Source organism: Mastomys coucha, unplaced genomic scaffold (assembly GCF_008632895.1).
Source record: "Mastomys coucha isolate ucsf_1 unplaced genomic scaffold, UCSF_Mcou_1 pScaffold12, whole genome shotgun sequence".
Taxonomy (NCBI): Eukaryota; Metazoa; Chordata; class Mammalia; order Rodentia; family Muridae; genus Mastomys; species Mastomys coucha.
The window spans coordinates 1030375-1046410 of record NW_022196894.1 but is presented as its reverse complement, the minus strand read 5'-3'; the positions used below and the strand labels follow the sequence as shown (position 1 = coordinate 1046410).

At 53.3% G+C, this 16036-nt stretch overlaps 2 protein-coding genes across 3 annotated transcripts in view; one reads left to right on the top strand and one right to left on the bottom strand.

The window, feature by feature from the left end:
• Vasn (vasorin) overlaps positions 1–5258 on the bottom strand; it is a 10713-nt gene extending 5455 nt beyond the window's left edge. Inside the window, exon 1 of the mRNA XM_031361118.1 lies at positions 5076–5258. The gene's annotated coding sequence lies outside the window, so the exon portion shown is untranslated. The remainder of the gene's footprint in view (positions 1–5075) is intronic.
• Positions 1–16036, top strand: part of LOC116084253 (mitochondrial import inner membrane translocase subunit TIM16) — a 64587-nt gene that overhangs the window by 36247 nt on the left and 12304 nt on the right. The window contains exons 10-24 of one of the 2 annotated variants that reach the window (XM_031361107.1): positions 9900–9954; positions 10301–10358; positions 10436–10581; positions 10658–10750; positions 10909–11040; positions 11656–11779; positions 12085–12260; positions 12730–12838; positions 12947–13033; positions 13113–13255; positions 13328–13432; positions 13701–13786; positions 14715–14856; positions 14942–15031; positions 16032–16036. The exon at positions 16032–16036 is cut by the window's right edge and continues 121 nt beyond it. In XM_031361107.1, the coding sequence (XP_031216967.1) occupies positions 9900–9954; positions 10301–10358; positions 10436–10581; positions 10658–10750; positions 10909–11040; positions 11656–11779; positions 12085–12260; positions 12730–12838; positions 12947–13033; positions 13113–13255; positions 13328–13432; positions 13701–13786; positions 14715–14856; positions 14942–15031; positions 16032–16036 (1551 nt within the window). Of the gene's footprint in view, positions 1–9899; positions 9955–10300; positions 10359–10435; positions 10582–10657; positions 10751–10908; positions 11041–11655; positions 11780–12084; positions 12261–12729; positions 12839–12946; positions 13034–13112; positions 13256–13327; positions 13433–13700; positions 13787–14714; positions 14857–14941; positions 15032–15534; positions 15541–16031 lie in introns of both variants that reach the window. The other variant, XM_031361090.1, reaches the window with a different exon arrangement.

Here is a 16036-nt window from a genome sequence, read left to right as displayed (position 1 = left end):
TGGTGTTGATTTTAAACAGGGAATTCATTAATTCATTCTTTCTTTAATGTGTAAGGTTGTTTTACCATTTTGCTTTTGTGTTTGTGTGTGTGTGTGTGTGTGCGCGCGCGCGCGCGCGCGCGCGTGTGAACAGTGCCTGTGGAAGCCAGAGAGGTTGTTAGATTCCCTGGAACTGTAGTGGAACAGGTGGTTGTGAGTCTCCTTAAGGGGACTGGGAATCAAACCTGGGTCCTCTGGAAGAGCAGCCCATGCTCTCTACCACTGAGCCATCTCTCCAGCCTCAAACAAGCAGTTCTTTTAAAAAGTTCTGAAGGACATTTAGCTTGTCTAGGATCTGGGTCCTTGTGCCTGCTATCTGAACAGGTGGGGGCGGGTAGCCTCTCTAGAGTTGCTACAGGCCTGTGCCTTCAGCTGATTACAGTGGACCTGACAGAACCACTGCTTTTGCTCTGATAGCTGATCCTTGTGGGGCTACAGAGTGACCATTCCCTTTGTACAAGTTGTAGGGAGAGTTCTGGAGCAGCCCTGGGCTTTAGGGGTCAGTAGGGCAACATCTATGAAGGGTCAGGTTGCCTCTTCTTGGATTCCTCACCTAGGTTGGCCTGGCTCTCTCAGTACCCAGGAGCCAGGATGAAGGCTCTAGATCCAGACCACAAACCCCACCTCAGCATCTACTGGAGCTAGTCACAGCCCTTGCTTCCCAAAGCACTCGCCAGATGGTCAGTAAACATTATTAGCTGCTGAAGGCATTGCCTAGAAGCCAGGAGCTCTGCCTTCCTCATGAGCAGGCTCTCCTGTGGAGACTGTACCAGCTTCATGCTAGCTAGAGACCCCTGGGCTTCCTGACTAGGCATCTGTCTGCTCTTAAGGCAACACGAATGTGGGGGTGTGGTCCTTAGTTTTGTAAAGGAATGTGGGGGTAAGGTGTCCTTTGGCCCAAGCTCCTGAAGCACATGACCTCCAGCAGGGGATCTGTGAGTAAGGACAACAAGGGTATTTGGTCATCCAGTTCTCAAGGTCCCAGGATGCCCTCCACACCCAAGTGTGTGACACACTTGTGGGCACCCACCCATACACATGCCTGAAGTCAGGCAGGGACGGGAGAGTGGGTGAGGTAGGACCCAGACATTTGGTGAACACATCACCCTTGGAGCTGGTGCATCTCCCTGAGGCTGGGGCATGCCATGTACCCATTGAGGTGGAGGGAACAATTGAGAGCCCACCCCCTCTTTGCACACTTCTTCAGACTAGGTATAGATAGGGTCTACAAGGGCTGACTCTCAGCTCTGGGCTCCAAGCCTCTGTCTCCTGGTGCTGGACTGAATGGGCCCTACTCTGCTTGCCAGGCCTGGCAGCAGCCCAGCCCCAGGAGGCTGCCAACACACCCCCAACCCCCTCCTGCAGGCAGGATTGTGCTGGCGGCCAGAATGGCTGGCTCCAGTTTCGCTGACGTGTCCGAGGCAGTTCTGGGCTCTGGTTTGATCCATCCCATCTCGCCTCTCTAGAACACAGCAGTCCTGGCCCAACAGAGAAGATGAGTTGAGGGTCTCTATTATAGGTTTTCAAACAGAATTCGAGGAAAGGAGGCAGAGCCCAGACTGGTAATTAAGTCAGGGGATCCCAAGCCAGTTCTGTTCATTCTGCTTTGTGACCTCACCCCAACTCCCTGCCCTGTGTTGGCTCCCATCTCTGCCTATAACTAACTCAGGGGCTCTCATAGCTGAGCTGCAGGGGTGGATCACCTAGGAAGCTCTCTTAAAGCCTCAATTCCCTAGGCTTCATCTATGGTTTTTATAAAGCCATTCCTGTTAGGGAGAGCCAAGCGGCTATATTGTGAGTAAAGTCCTCTGTTGGGTCTTCTGCACAGCTAGAGGGACTGACTGCCAAAGGACCGTGAGGACATTGGTCAACTGCTGTGTTTGTCCAGGAAAGGATTCTGGGCCTTGGAGTTGGTGTGGCTAAAGTGGCCTGTCCCCACCCCACCCAGGGTGACCTGGCTGCTGTCAGACCTGTCAGCCAAGGCAGACAGATCAGTGACTAAGATCAGTCTCTGGCTTAAGTGAACCCTTGGGGTGGCAGGTTGTGCCATCTTAGGAGAGGTGCCACTTGTTGGGCAAGAACACCTGTGGCCCCAGGAGCTATGTGGTGGCTGTGGCCCAACTAGACGTGGGCTAGGAGAACAACACTGTCAGCACGCGTGGCAGGTGTGACACTCCTGGGGCTCAGCCTCCTACTGCCCTGTCCCTGCCCAGGGCCTGACACCCACTGAATGAGCTGTAACCCTGCAATTAACCCTGGACCTTGCAGAGCTCCTCAGTCACTACAGAAGGCCGTCCACCCCAAGCTTCCCAGGCACAGGCGTCTGAGAAGGGAATGTCTCAGAAGGGGTCTTTTTCCTGTTCACATTCGCCACACCACTGTCCTACAAGTCAGTCAGCAGTCTTAGATGAACCTCAGCCATTGTCATAACACAGAGGCCCCTTCTGGGGTCTATGAACTGGTCATTGAACCACAACTCTGCCCCCACAGTTGTCACTATTGACCAGTGGCTGGGGCTGAAGGCCAGCAAGGTTCTCAACCCACCACAGTTCCCTCAGTGCAAGCCAGCTCTCTCCTTAATGAAATCTCTTAGGCAGCCTCCAGGAATGTCAGAGTCTTATTGCATTCCCCAGGAGGAGTTCGGGGGTGGGGGGTAGGGGGGTGCCCCCAACCTTAAAGAAGAACTAACCTTCTACCTTTCCCCAGCCGCCCCACAAACTGAGGTGGCCTGAGGAAGCCTCCTCACACCCAGGGAGACTGGAATGAGGAAAAGCGGGGGAGGCCTGCTGCCTGGACAGCAGGCTGAGGGGTTGGGGAAAGCAGCCCGGCCGGCCGACTCTGGAATGTGGAAACTGATAAAAGGAAGGAGGGCTAGTCCTCCCCACAGATGCCAGAGCACCCCTACTGGCCTGCTGCAGTCACGTGTACACACACACACACCCTCTGGACCACACTCTTGCGTGTGCGCTCATGTGTGTATGTGAGTGTGTGTGAGTGTGTGCGTGCACACTCACGTGTGCACATATGCCTCTGCTGCTGCTGTGTGTGTGTGCGTGTATACACCTCTCCCTCCTCTAAAAGCACACACAAATTCCATAGCAGTGAGGGGAGCTGGTTTTCTTGGCAACACAGGGGCCTTGGGCTCCACAGCTCTGGGAGGGGCTCTTAAGGGAGCTCTAGCAAGGGTGACTGATCCCTTCACATAAGATTAGGACCTGCCAGTGGTCAAGAGTGACTTTAGGCACTTACCCAAGAGAACTATGCCAGGGAGGGGGGATGAGGGGGTGAGGTAGGAACCACTTCCTGGTGCCAAATGGAGCCCCACTTTCCTGGGACTCCAGTTGAACCAAGGCACAAAAAGTCTGATTCTTCCTTTCTACTTATTCTTACTAACCCAGGCTGGGGATGTGACACTGGTGTTTGTGTGTGTGTGTGTGTGTGTGTGTGTGTGTGTGTGTGTGTGTGCGCGCGCGCCCCTGAGCATGTGCCTGTCTGCCTGCATGCCTGGCTATCTCTCTTGGCCCCAGGGCTATCTGCCAGAGGGGACTTGCTCAGGAAAGTATAAGTCTGGCAGTGTCTGAGAGGTTCCTTTGTGCTCGCTCTTCTCCCACCACTTCCATAGAGTGGTCTCCAAACACTGCCACAGTAGCTCTCCACCTAGTGCCCTCTACTCACAGATCTCAGGTGGCTATTCTGGTGTGCAACTCTGAGGTTTGGCAAGTTGGGGACAAGCAGCGCCTGCCCCACCCCCCCATCCCTGGGCTGGCACGTGTGCTCCTAGGTCCTTTCCTCTCTGGATGGGAGATGCTAGATAATGGTCTGGAGGGAATCCAGCTGGGCTGCTCATTACCAGAGCCCTCTTCCTGCCTCTGACACTCTGTTTACAGAAGTTCCCCCGGGGCGATTCCCCTGGGAGAGGACAGTAAACTGTAGGGACTATCCTCCCATCCCCCACCGGCCTGCCCCAGCTCTATGGGGCTATGCTAACAGCTGGGTCCATACTGGCCTTCATTGCCCATACCAATGTAGCCCTCACAAGGCTCCAGCCCACCCACGTCTCTGCCTTCCCAGAACCGAAAATCCAGCCTAGGGGAAGGGACCTTTTACCTTTTCACCAGACCCACTCCCCTAGGAACTCTTGACCCAGGTAGGGAAGAAGGTTCTCTTGGTGCCTCTTCCTGGAGCATCAGCTACTAATGCCAAAAGCAAGCAAGGGAACCCCTGAGCCTTGGGTTTCTTCTGTGCTGCAGAGGCTGCTTCTGGGATCCAATGGTTGGAAGTAGTCAGTGACCCTGGTGTGGTAATCTTTAACGAATGAGGTAGTGTGGTTGGCACCAATCAGCTGGCCTGCCAGTGACCACAAGGAACCTAAGCCGTCCTCCGGCCCCAGAGCTGCAAGCTGAGGAACACAAAGGACTAGACTGGCCATAGGCCGTTGGGTTTTGCAGCCCGTTTACTGGTAGAGATGAGAGGCTCTGATACTGCAGCACTAAACATTCTGATTAGCCAAAGTTCATCCCTCACCTGGGGGCACACCTATCAATCTCTCCATTCCCATTCCTCTCCGGGCCTTCCTGCGTATTTGTGGGTTCTGCCATGTGTGACAAGGCCCAGAGGACCCCAAGCAACCATTCTGCACAAGGGCACCAGACTGTCTGACCCCATGAGGGAAAAGTAACCAGACTATGGCTGGGCCATCCCCTAAAAGAGGGTTGATTCATAAAACTGGTCACGCCAGAGGGCCCAGTGGTGGGAGGAGGAAGCAAGGGAGGGGGTGTTTATTTTGTCTACTCAGAGCCTCACGGGTAGGTGAGCCATGTACAAACGCACGCCCTGGCTCTCCCGAGGGTCAGCGGAGGCCCCTGAACCTACTCAGGAAAGGGGATGCAACTGGACACGTCCGCCCAGGTAACCGCCCGAAGCGAGGATAAGCCCCTCGCTTCGGTAGTCGCATTCCTACTGGAGAATGTGCTAGTGTGCTGTTCGACTGAGATCAGCTCTGCCTGTCTCCCCCACCCTCGCCTCTAGACACTCACCGGGAGACGGCTGCGGCCGAGGGAGCCGGGCGGTACGGCCCAAGGCCTCAATGGGGCCTCAGTCCTTCGCCTCCGGCCGGTCCTGAGAGGTCCGGGGTCCCCGTCTCCCAGCCCCGGGCTCCGGCTCCGGCTCCGAAGTTGACTCGTAGGAGGCTGGTCTCTGCTTAAGATGTAGGAGTGGGTGGGACTGTTTCTACCGAGGGCGGGGCTTCCTCCAATTGGCTGAGGCAGGGTTTGGCCAAACCTACACACACCCACCTCTGCAGAATGGGTCATTGCACTAAGCAGGCCTAGTCTGTGCCTAGATACCTCCAGATCCCAGTGAGGAGAGATTTTATTAGGCTGGCTTAACTCTGCCTTTTGCTGTGCGACATTTGGGCAGGTTTCTGCTTTTTAACTGAGAAATACCTAGTGACACAAATTCAAGAAGTGGACACTGGGGTCAGTGAAGATCTGGAGAAGCAGAAGTAGATTGTAGGGGCCAGCGGGATAAAGGCTGAGTCCCCATGACCAGCCCAGTCTGCCAAAACTGAGGATTTTTCTTACAAATCGAGATTTTTAGGTGTAATCTCACAATGTGTTTTTGTTAGTAGCTAATTCCAATTTCAAAAGCTAAAAGAGCCTCATGCAGTGCTTCCAAGAGCCTTTTTTTCTCTCTCTCTTTTTTTTTTTTTTTTTTTTTTTTTTCGAGACAGGGTTTCTTTGTGTAGCCCTGGCTGTCCTGGAACTCACTCTATAGACCAGGCTGGCCTCAAACTCAGAAATCCAACTGCCTCTGCCTCCCAAGTGCTGGGATTAAAGGCATGAGCCACCACTGCCCAGCTCCAAGAGCCTCTTATATAAAATCTCTTAATGCTGGATTTGAGGTCTTTGTAGCCATGACAGCATCCCTGGTCACCTACCCCAGCTATAAATGAGAGACAAGGACCTAGGAACAGATGTCTGCTCAAGCCTCTACAGTTACTGGAAGCTTCAAGACTGGAATATGCCTGGGATGGGAGGCAGGATTGGGGACTTAATCAACAGTAGGAGGGACCTAGGTGTTTGTTGACAGCAGCCCTTGATTAAGCAGGAGGGTGCTGTGCCAGGGGCTGGTTCAGAAAAATCCCCTGCCTTGTAGGATTCCAGGAAAATGATCATCCTCTACCCTCCCCCTCCATGGTTTGTGGTTAGTCATGCCTCAGGGCCTTTGGGGACCCAGCTCAGCTCCTGGCTTTCACCATCATAGCCCTTTTCTGCAGGGTGTGTAGTGAAGGCCTTGTCTGGGTCACACTGGAGGCTTGTCTGGCCTCAGCTGGACTCCATCACCAGAAATGAAGGTAGTCGGGGACTCGTTATCTGGAGCCAAGACGTACTTGTGTCATAAATGCAGGGCATCCACACCCCCACACCGGGGCAGAACTGACCCCAGGTGTTTCATTTGGCCTGTGTGGCAGGTTTGAAACTTGGAAGTCATTTCCAGAATTGAAAAATTGGGTGGTTTCACATGAAAATGAGTTTTCCGAGCCTGTCTTTTTTTTTTTTTTTTTTTTTGAGACAGGGTTTCTCTGTGTAACCCTGGCTGTCCTGGAACTCACTCTGTAGACCAGGCTGGCCTTGAACTCAGAAATCCATCTGCCTCTGTCTTCCAAGGGCTGGGATTAAAGGCGTGCGCCACCACCGCCTGTCTTCCGAGCCTGTCTTAAACAGGAAGTCTAAGAAGGCTAAGTGGCAGCTGTCCCCTCTGGCTATGTGTAGGGTTCACCAGTTAACCCAGGCCCACATCCTCTGTATGGCAGGCTCCTCAATCTCTGAGTGTTGTGAGTCATGTCTGTCATCCCAGCTACTCTGAAGACTGAGGCAGGAGGATCACAAATTCATGGTCAGCCTGAATAACTCCATAAGACCTTTTACAAATAGAAGCCTGAAGGTTTATCTCCGTGGAAGAGATAAAGAAGGCCCTAGATCCAGTACCCAGTTCCAGCAAAACAGAGTGCTCTGTGACTTCTAGTCAGACTGTCCCAAGCCACTTCCCACAAACCGGTAGTCCTCTGAGGCCCCATTCTCCTAGAACTCATAGCTTCCAGTATGTCCCATCTTGTTTAGCCTCTCGCTTCTCTCCAGGTACCACCCCTTCAAAGGTCCCCACTAGGGAAGAGAGTGTGGGATGCTGTTAGCCCAGCCTGGATGACAGTGACAGATCCATGGGAACATGAATGGAGGGGATACTGGAGATGTTCAAGAGCTGCTGCCCCCCAGCAAGCCCTGCCCCTGTCCTTTCACAGTGTCATCACAAGGCACTTGGCAGGCTTGTGACATTCTCAGACCATAGTCACTTCTTATCATCTAGTAGGCGGCACCATCATTTTAGCCTTCTAGTTAGGGATAGGTCCAGGCCTTCGCCTTTCTCCGACCTTGGAGAAAGTCTGAGATAGACTCTGGATGATGTCAGTGAAACCCTTCAAGGAGGTAAGCCGAGAGACCATAGCAGCAGCACAGAATGGGCACGGTATCCCTGCCTGGCTGGCCTTCTGCATCCCGACCCAAACACAGCTTGGCTCTCTTCATGAGGCTTAGAGGCAGGCCTGTGCCAGCTGTTGGCCATTAGTGCCAGATGCTGTGACCCCATTTCCCTGCCCATCCTGGGCAGTGGGCAGCAGAATGCTCCAGGTGGCTCCACCTGAGGCAAGGAGGACTGGCTTGACCTGTCAGAGGAGCCAGCCCTGCCCTCTATGACTTCCTGCTCTTGCCACCCAACACCTGAGTCAGTGAGCAGGCTCTGAGGGGGTAGCACCAGGGGAGACCTAGACAGGCTTCTTCAGAGAGCTGGTAAACAGTCAATGTTCCAGGGGAACTCCTGGGGTTCTTCTCAGGCTCTCTCCTGGGCAGTACAGCTGAAGGCTACAGAGGTGTCCCCGACTCCTTGTTCCCGCCTCTGCTCCTTTAGCTCCCAATTCCTCAACCTTTCCTTCCTCAGTAGTCTGTGCACCTGGCTCAGGGCCATCTTGCCCTCTCCCTACTTTGTTTAAATTGTACTGTCTAGCTTGGGATGGTAGAGTGATTTGCCTAACACGTATAAGGCCCTGAATCAGAATTCCCAAGTTTCACAAAATAAACAAAAATAACCTTCTAATTGCTTATCACCTACTGGAGTCAGAACTTCTGTTTGCCCACCTGAATCTCAGCCATCTTGCTGCCTAGGTCACCACACACATCACATTTCCTATCCCTCAAAAGGCCTCAATCCAATATCTGCTATAAGCTCTTGGCATATTATGTTCTCCTTGTCTGGAACTCTATCCCCTGTCATGTTTGGCTTCTGCCTAACACTGGAATCAAAGAAACACCCACTCCCCAGTGGCCCAGCCAAGACCAAGTCATCCTGCCTGCTACTGCACAACTCCAGGGAAGACTTCTTGTATTTGTCTAGTTCTGAGAATGTGTCTGCCTTGTGTACCAGGCAGCTGAGTGCCTTGAGCATTGTGCTGGGTCACAGCTCTCCTCTATTCACATGGTCAGGCCGAGCTGAGGGCTGAACACAGATTAGTGCATCAAGGGAATGGAGAAATGATTATAAATGAATGAGGAAAGCCAAACGGGAGAGTGTTAATGTCAACTCCAGTATTGTAGGGTGACCCTAAGCCACTGACTCCCTTTGTATGTCTTACTTGCCGTCTGCTGTGGCAGGCAGGGGTTAGGCCGAGTAGAGAAGGGCAGCCGTGAGGCTGGCTCATCCTGCCATCCTCAGGTACTCAAGGGCAGCCGTGAGGCTAGCTCATCCTGCCATCCTCAGGTACTGAAGGCCTTTGTTACAAGTCACCAGTTTAGGGTTCTCCAAAAAATTATGGATACACTCACTCAGGGGCCCCACCCAGCTCTCCGCCCACTCTGTGGCCCCTGGCAGAATACTAGTAGGTAGGGGAGGAGGGGACCACAACAGGGATGGAGCACTGTTTGGGACCAGGAGCAAGGGTAGGTCCTCACAGCCAGGTTTGAGGTACCAGCCCTTAATCCCCAGCACATGGGAGAAAGAGCCTCTGAGTTTGAGGCTAGTTCCAAGACACCCAGGGCTACACAAAGATACCTTGACTCAAAAAATAACCAGAAGTTTCTCAAGTTTTCTTGGATGCCCCTCCTTCAATAAGAGGTCATTTCAAGGAGATACCTTGGGCCTGGGACTTTTATGTAAAGGGTCTCCAGGGCACAGAGAGGGGAGGTGGGAGTTCTTGGCCAATGAAAAGGTTGGCCTTGGGTTGAAATTGTCATAGTACTGGGCTCCCAGCTGGCCTGGGCTGTAGCTTGGGGATTCCAGGAAAGCCCGGCAGTACTGGGGCCTTTTCCGGGCTCAGCTGGGCACAGGCAGTTGGAATCAGCACAGAGGGCCATCTGAGCTTCTAGGATGTAGAGTGGTAGACAAGACAGGACCACCCTATCCCTGGAAGGGCCAGAGTGGGCTCATTCTGCCTAGGCTGCACTGGAGGTTGGCGGGTCCCTGGTTGGAGCAGCTACCCTCTTAACCAATTTACTTGTTCTAGTCTCATGGGCTGGTTGAAGTAATGTTCCGTATGTGTGAGTTCTCATGAGCGCCTGGGGTAGAATTGGGCCTGAGTTCCCAATACCCAGGGCCAGTGTGAGCGCTGCAGGGAGCAAAGCAGCTGAATGAGTGTGGGGTGTTTACTACAAGGGCAGTGCCAGAAGAAGAGATTGAGGCCAGCTAGATCCAGCTAGAATCCAGCTAGATCCCGGTCCCTAACCTGAGGTCACAGGCTCACAGACTTCCTGCCTGTCGTCGGCGTCCTCGTAGTTGTTTACCTATCATCCTGCCCACTGGCTGTCTCTCCCCAGGTCTCTGATACCCCTGCTGGATCCAGACTCTGGGCTATTGGTCCTAGCAGGAAAGGTGAGCAAAAAGTTGGGTCACCCCATCCACTGCCCTCCACGTGTTCTACTCAGAAATTAGGCCCCGGTGCTGTTTGCTGTGAGCAAGAACTGTGCATCCCTATCCCCCTATCCCTATCTTCATATAAGCAGCCAAGATGAAATGGCCTCTAGGTCGCCCTTAGGAGGAGAAGATCACAGTGTCTGGCATGCTGTAAATGCTGATGTGTATGTATCCTTGGTAACGAGCAAGTGAGGGAAAGCCCATCGAGGGTGTAGCTCAGCGCCCAGCAGAATCAAGGCCTCTGAGTGGTTGTTGCAGGTCTACAGCGCATGCTCAGGTGGAAGTCAGGCTGTGTTTGTTTCAGGGTGAGAGTCAGCTATACTGTTACGAGGTGACCCCACAACAGCCTGCACTGAGCCCAGGTGAGTCCTTGCTCTCCTTGCTGCCTCACCACTGGATTTCTTCCCTCGCTGACTGTCCCCTATGGTGTCCTTGACAGTGACCCAGTGCATTCTGGAGAATGTACTACGAGGAGCAGCCCTGGTCCCCCGGCGAGCACTGGCTGTCATGAGTTGCGAGGTGCTCCAAGTCTTGCAGCTGAGTGACACAGCAATCATACCAGTCAGCTACCATGTGCCCCGAAAAGTGAGAGAAGCCCTGGCAAAGGATTGGGGACTGAGAGGATTTGGGCCTCCTTAACTCCCTGCCTGTCCCTCACCAGGCTGTAGAGTTCCATGAGGACCTGTTTCCAGACACAGCCGGCTCTGTACCTGCTTCTGATGCTCACACTTGGTGGGCTGGGGACAACCAGCAGGTAAGGCCGACCCTTCCTCATGCTGCTCCTCTCTCATCTCCTGGTCCCAGAACCCCTGGGAACTCCCATTTGGCTCTTTCAACCTCATGTCTACCCTTCCAAAGGTCCCCTTAATGCCTGGTAGCATGCGCCTCCCTCAATGACCTGCCTACCCATAGGTTCAGAAGGTCAGCCTCAACCCAGCCCACCGACCTCACCCCAGCTTCACTTCCTCCCTGGTGCCCACTATGGAACCATCCCTTGACGTGGTCCAGCCTGCAGAGATGCCCAGAGCTGACACAGACTTAAGTGTAAGTACCAAATTGCCTCCCCTCCAGCTAATGAGATACCACAGTAGATAGTGAAGTGGTCAAGAGGCTGTTCTAGTTACCTGCCAAATCGTCTATATGATCTTTAGCTGTCAGGCATAACAGGTGTGTGCAGCACAGTAAACACAGTAAAGAACTTAGCATTGTGTGCTAAGCTGAGCAGGTGTCAAAGAAGCAGGGCTGTTCTCTTCAGACACACCAGAAGAGGGCACCAGATCCCACCAGATGGTTGTGAGCCACCATGTGGTTACTGGGATTTGAACTCAGGACCCCCAGAAGAGCAGTCAGTGCTCTTAACCGCTAAGCCATCTCTCCAGCCCCAGGGCTATTCTTGAAATGCTGGCAGCTGTAATGCCACCCCCCCCATACCCCTGAAAAAAACTGGGAGACAGGAGCAGCCACCTCTGTCTCCATGACCTCTGTCTCATTTCTTTCTTTCAATTGCTACCTGACTCATGCTTCAGCAGGCTCATGCCCAGACCATTATCCCAAAGCCCAGAGGAGCCCAGAGACATTGTCCAGGAGTTGGCCATCTGTCCCCTTTCTGCTTGGTTAGAACACCCAGGGACCATTGGTTGACCATGTCCTTCTCTCCAGGAGGGCTTTTCTTCCCCTAGCTCACTGATCTCACCCTCCACGCCATCTAGTCTGGGGCCTTCACTCTCCAGCACCAGCGGCATTGGTACCAGCCCCAGTCAGAGGTCCCTTCAGAGTCTGCTGGGTAAGCTGCTCCTGGCGGGAGGACCCTGTCTACCCCCAACCCTAACCCCTTCCTCTGTCCACCAACCCTGAGGAGAGACATTATATAGACTAACCCAGGCTTGTGGCTCTAGGACCACCGACTTGCAGGCTGTAGAGGAACATGGGTGAGCTTCTTAGACAAGCTGTGTATGGCAACCCCACAGTAGCCTACCTGGGCCCACACTAGACTTCTTCCAATGATGAGGGCAGTGGGTAGCCATGACTAAGTTCAGGGTGCACAAGCACAGCACCCTCACACTTGCTTGTGTCCCCACCACCCACCAGGCTCCAGTTCTAAATTTCGCCATGCTCAGGGCAGCCTCCTTCACCGAGACAGTCACATCACCAACCTTAAGGGACTCAACCTCACAACACCTGGTGAGAGTGATGGCTTCTGCGCTAACCAGCTGCGTGTGGCTGTTCCCCTGCTCAGCAGTGGTGGGCAGGTAGCTGTGCTTGAGGTAAGGGCCCTGCCCCATCAGGGTTACCCTGACTCAGGTCCCTGTGGTGGGCAAGAACAGAGCACTAAGGCCTACCCCGACGCACTGAGCACAGATCATGCATGCATCAGGCACCAACCCAGCATAACCTCTAGCCACCCCTGCAGCCTCATGTGGTAGGCCCCTTCTTACCCTGCTTTCAGATGAGAGTGAAGATCAGAGAGGCGTAGTGACCCGACCTTGTCATGCAGCTTTGTAAGTGGAGCAGGGTTCAAACCCAAGCAAGCTGAGCCCCAAGCTTGACTCCTTCCTCCAGCCCATGCTGCTGTGCTCTCACTTTCTGTGGCCTCACAGTTGGACAAGGCAGAGAGCTTGGGCCACCCAACAGTGGGGCTATCTGTTTAAGAAGGTGGGGCCCAGGCACCTTTTTCCTGGGACCAGCTCTTGTGCTTGGCTCTGATTCGCCTTGGGATGGGGATTTCTCCCACAGCTGCAGAAGCCAGGCCGCCTACCTGACACAGCATTGCCTACACTTCAGAATGGGACAGCTGTAATGGATCTTGTCTGGGATCCCTTTGACCCACACCGGCTTGCTGTGGGTAAGGAGCCTGGGTGCCCAGGGCTGAGAGAGGGCTCCAGTCCCTGAGTGAGCAAGGGAAGCCAGAAATGTCTGGCCCTGCAGTGAAGATACACTCCTCTTTCCATAGCTGGGGAGGATGCCCGGATCCGACTATGGCGGGTGCCCCCTGGTGGCCTCAAGAATGTTCTCACCACACCTGAGACTGTGCTCACAGGTTAGAGGGACCTGATAGATAGAGCCAGTTGGGGCAGTGGCTTCTCAGGGACTCAGCATCACTTCCTGGTCCTCTCCAGGCCACACAGAAAAGATTTACTCTCTGCGCTTCCACCCCCTGGCTGCCGATGTACTGGCTTCCAGTTCCTACGACCTAACCATTCGCATCTGGGACCTTCAGGCTGGAGCTGAGCTGCTGAAACTGCAAGGCCATCAGGACCAGGTAGGACAGCTGCAGACTAGGGGCCCAGGAATGAAAGGAGAGGCTCCCTCTTATGCCCTTGTCTGTTCCCAGATTTTTAGCTTGGCCTGGAGTCCAGATGGAAACCAGCTGGCCACTGTTTGCAAGGATGGGCATGTGCGGGTCTATGAGCCCCGGAGCAGCCCTTTACCCCTACAGGTAAGCATGCTTGATCTGGGACATGGACAAACTTAGGGTCTACAGCCCCTTGACCATCCCTGCAGGTGCACATGCATGGGCTGGGGCTTGGAGGAACTTCAAGGACTTATTGCCCCTGAGCAGCTTTATGGAACTGGGGGAAGGGCACAGGGTCTATGAATGAGCCTTGGGGAAGTTCTGCATTCCTATAAGTGAGCACCTCTGGGAAGAAGGTAAAAGGTCCCTTTCACTGATTTGGAGGGGGTTTTCACGTGATGTACCTCAACAGGAAGGTCCGGGACCTGAAGGTGGCCGGGGAGCCCGCATTGTCTGGGTGTGTGGTGGTGGTTGCCTGCTGGTATCTGGCTTTGACAGGTGAGGACTTGAGGACCACCATTCCCTGGCTTCATCAGCTACCTGGGTTCCCAAGGTCACAGCATCTGCCCAGCTTGCAAAAACTTTCCACAGCCATATGTGATGATGCATGCCTTAAGTTCCCAGCACAGGTGGATTTCTGTGAGTTTGAGGGATACATAAGGAGTTCAGGGACAGCCAAGACTACATAATAGAGAGACCCTGTCTCAAAATAAAATAATAATGAACAAACAAGAGCTGTTCCCACCAATGGTGGGTGGTTAAATGGAAGAATGGATAAATGAGGTGGTAGATAGATATATAGATCAACAGATCAGTGGAATCTAGAATGATGGAAAAATAGGTGAATTGTTGAATGATTAGACAGATGAATAAGTAGGCAGGTAGTTGGGTGGGAGAAAGTGTTGGAGAAGAAATATGTCATAACGGGATTCAGAAAATGAAGCCAGGCCCAGGAACCCATGCCTGATGGAGACCAGGTAAAGCACAGGGAAGAGAATCAGGCCCATAGGAGAGGCCTGAGGGGTGGGCCTCAGGCACTTTGGATGATGGGCTGGGGAGGGCACCCCAAGAAAGGTACCATATGATCTGGGTCATCCAAGCTAGAGAAGAAAGGCTGGACTGCAGGGAGGAAGTCCAGCTCTGCTGGAGCTGAGGGCGGAAGACAGAACGTGAGGGGAGGCCGCAGTAGACCAGGCTAGGCACTGGGGTCAGGGGTGTATAGAGGACAAGACAAGTGGAGGCCAAGCAGGGAGTCGGACACTGTTTCCCCAGCCAGACCACTTCTAAGGGCTAGACTCATCTCTCCTTTGACCACTGGCTCTTAGGCTGTCCAGCCCAGAAAGGATCAGGGTCTCTGTGGCAGTCTTTGCCCTACCTCAGGCCTCTTCAGCTCTAAGGATCTGCTCTACCCCTGACTCCCTGGCAGCCGGAGTGAACGCCAGCTGCAGTTGTACGTAGCCGATGCCGTGGCAGAAGGCCCTTCAGCACTGTTGGGCCTCGATGTAGCTCCCTCCACCCTGCTTCCCAGCTATGACCCTGACACGGGCCTGGTGCTTCTCACAGGCAAGGTTAGCTGGAATGGACTGGCTGGGTATGGGCAAGGATCTGATGTAGCTGGACGCTTTACTTTCGTACCCTCCCCCTGCTCCCCAGGGTGACACCCGTGTGTTCCTGTATGAAGTGCTCCCAGAGGCCCCTTTCTTCTTGGAATGCAACAGCTTCACATCACCTGACCCTCACAAGGTGATAAGCGTCCTGACCACTGAACCTTCTGTCCCTAAGTTGCACTGCAAGGTTCCCATGCCCCCTTGTGGCCATGTGTGGAAGTGCAGGAGCCAATGGGGGTCAAGAGAGCCAAGGTCCTGTGCCCAGCAGCAGATATAGCTGACTGTAATAATCTAGGAATTTTGAGAGCCGGCTCTATATTCAGCCACTACTAAAAATGAAAACACATAAGGTTACGTTAAATAAACTAGGCATGCTGGCACATACTTGTCATACCAGCACTCTGGAAGCCAAGGTGGGAGGATCGTGAGTTGAAACAAACCTGGGTGCTATGGTAAAACAACTTTGTCTCAATCAATCAAACAGAAATCCAAGGAAACAAATTCTCCTTAGTCACTTGCTTATCTTGATGTGGTATGCATGTGTGTTAAACTCATGCAGGGGTCTGTCCCACAGTGGCATATGGCATACAGCATACTCCCCTCTATCTCTCTTCAACTGCTTGAAGTAGGACATGGTGGGGCTTTATCCTCAGTGGAAATAGGCCAATGCTCCATAACTGGTCATTTTCCTTTAAGAGCACTAGCTATTCTCATTGACAGCACACCAATTCTGTCTTAGTTACTTTTCTGTTGCTGTGAAGAGAAACCATGACCAAGGCAATTTCAAAAAGAGCACATTTAATTGTGGGCTTGCTTACTGGTTCACAGGGTAGGTCGTGACCATGGCAGGAAGAGTGGCAGCAGGTGGGGAGGGAGAGCAAGCTGTGGAAAGGCTTGGCTTTCTAAAACTTCTAAGCCTGTTCACAGTGGCACACCTCTTCCAACAAGGCAATGCCTCCTTATCCTTCCCAAACAGCTCCACCGTCTGAGAATCAACTGTTCAAATATGTGAGCCCATGGAGAACATTCTCACTCAAACCACCATGGCTACCCAATGGGCAGGCCAAGACATCTTGGCCTAAGTAATTCTGCTACTCTGGGATGCTCTGTATCCACCCAGGAGCTCTTGACTCTAGCTCCT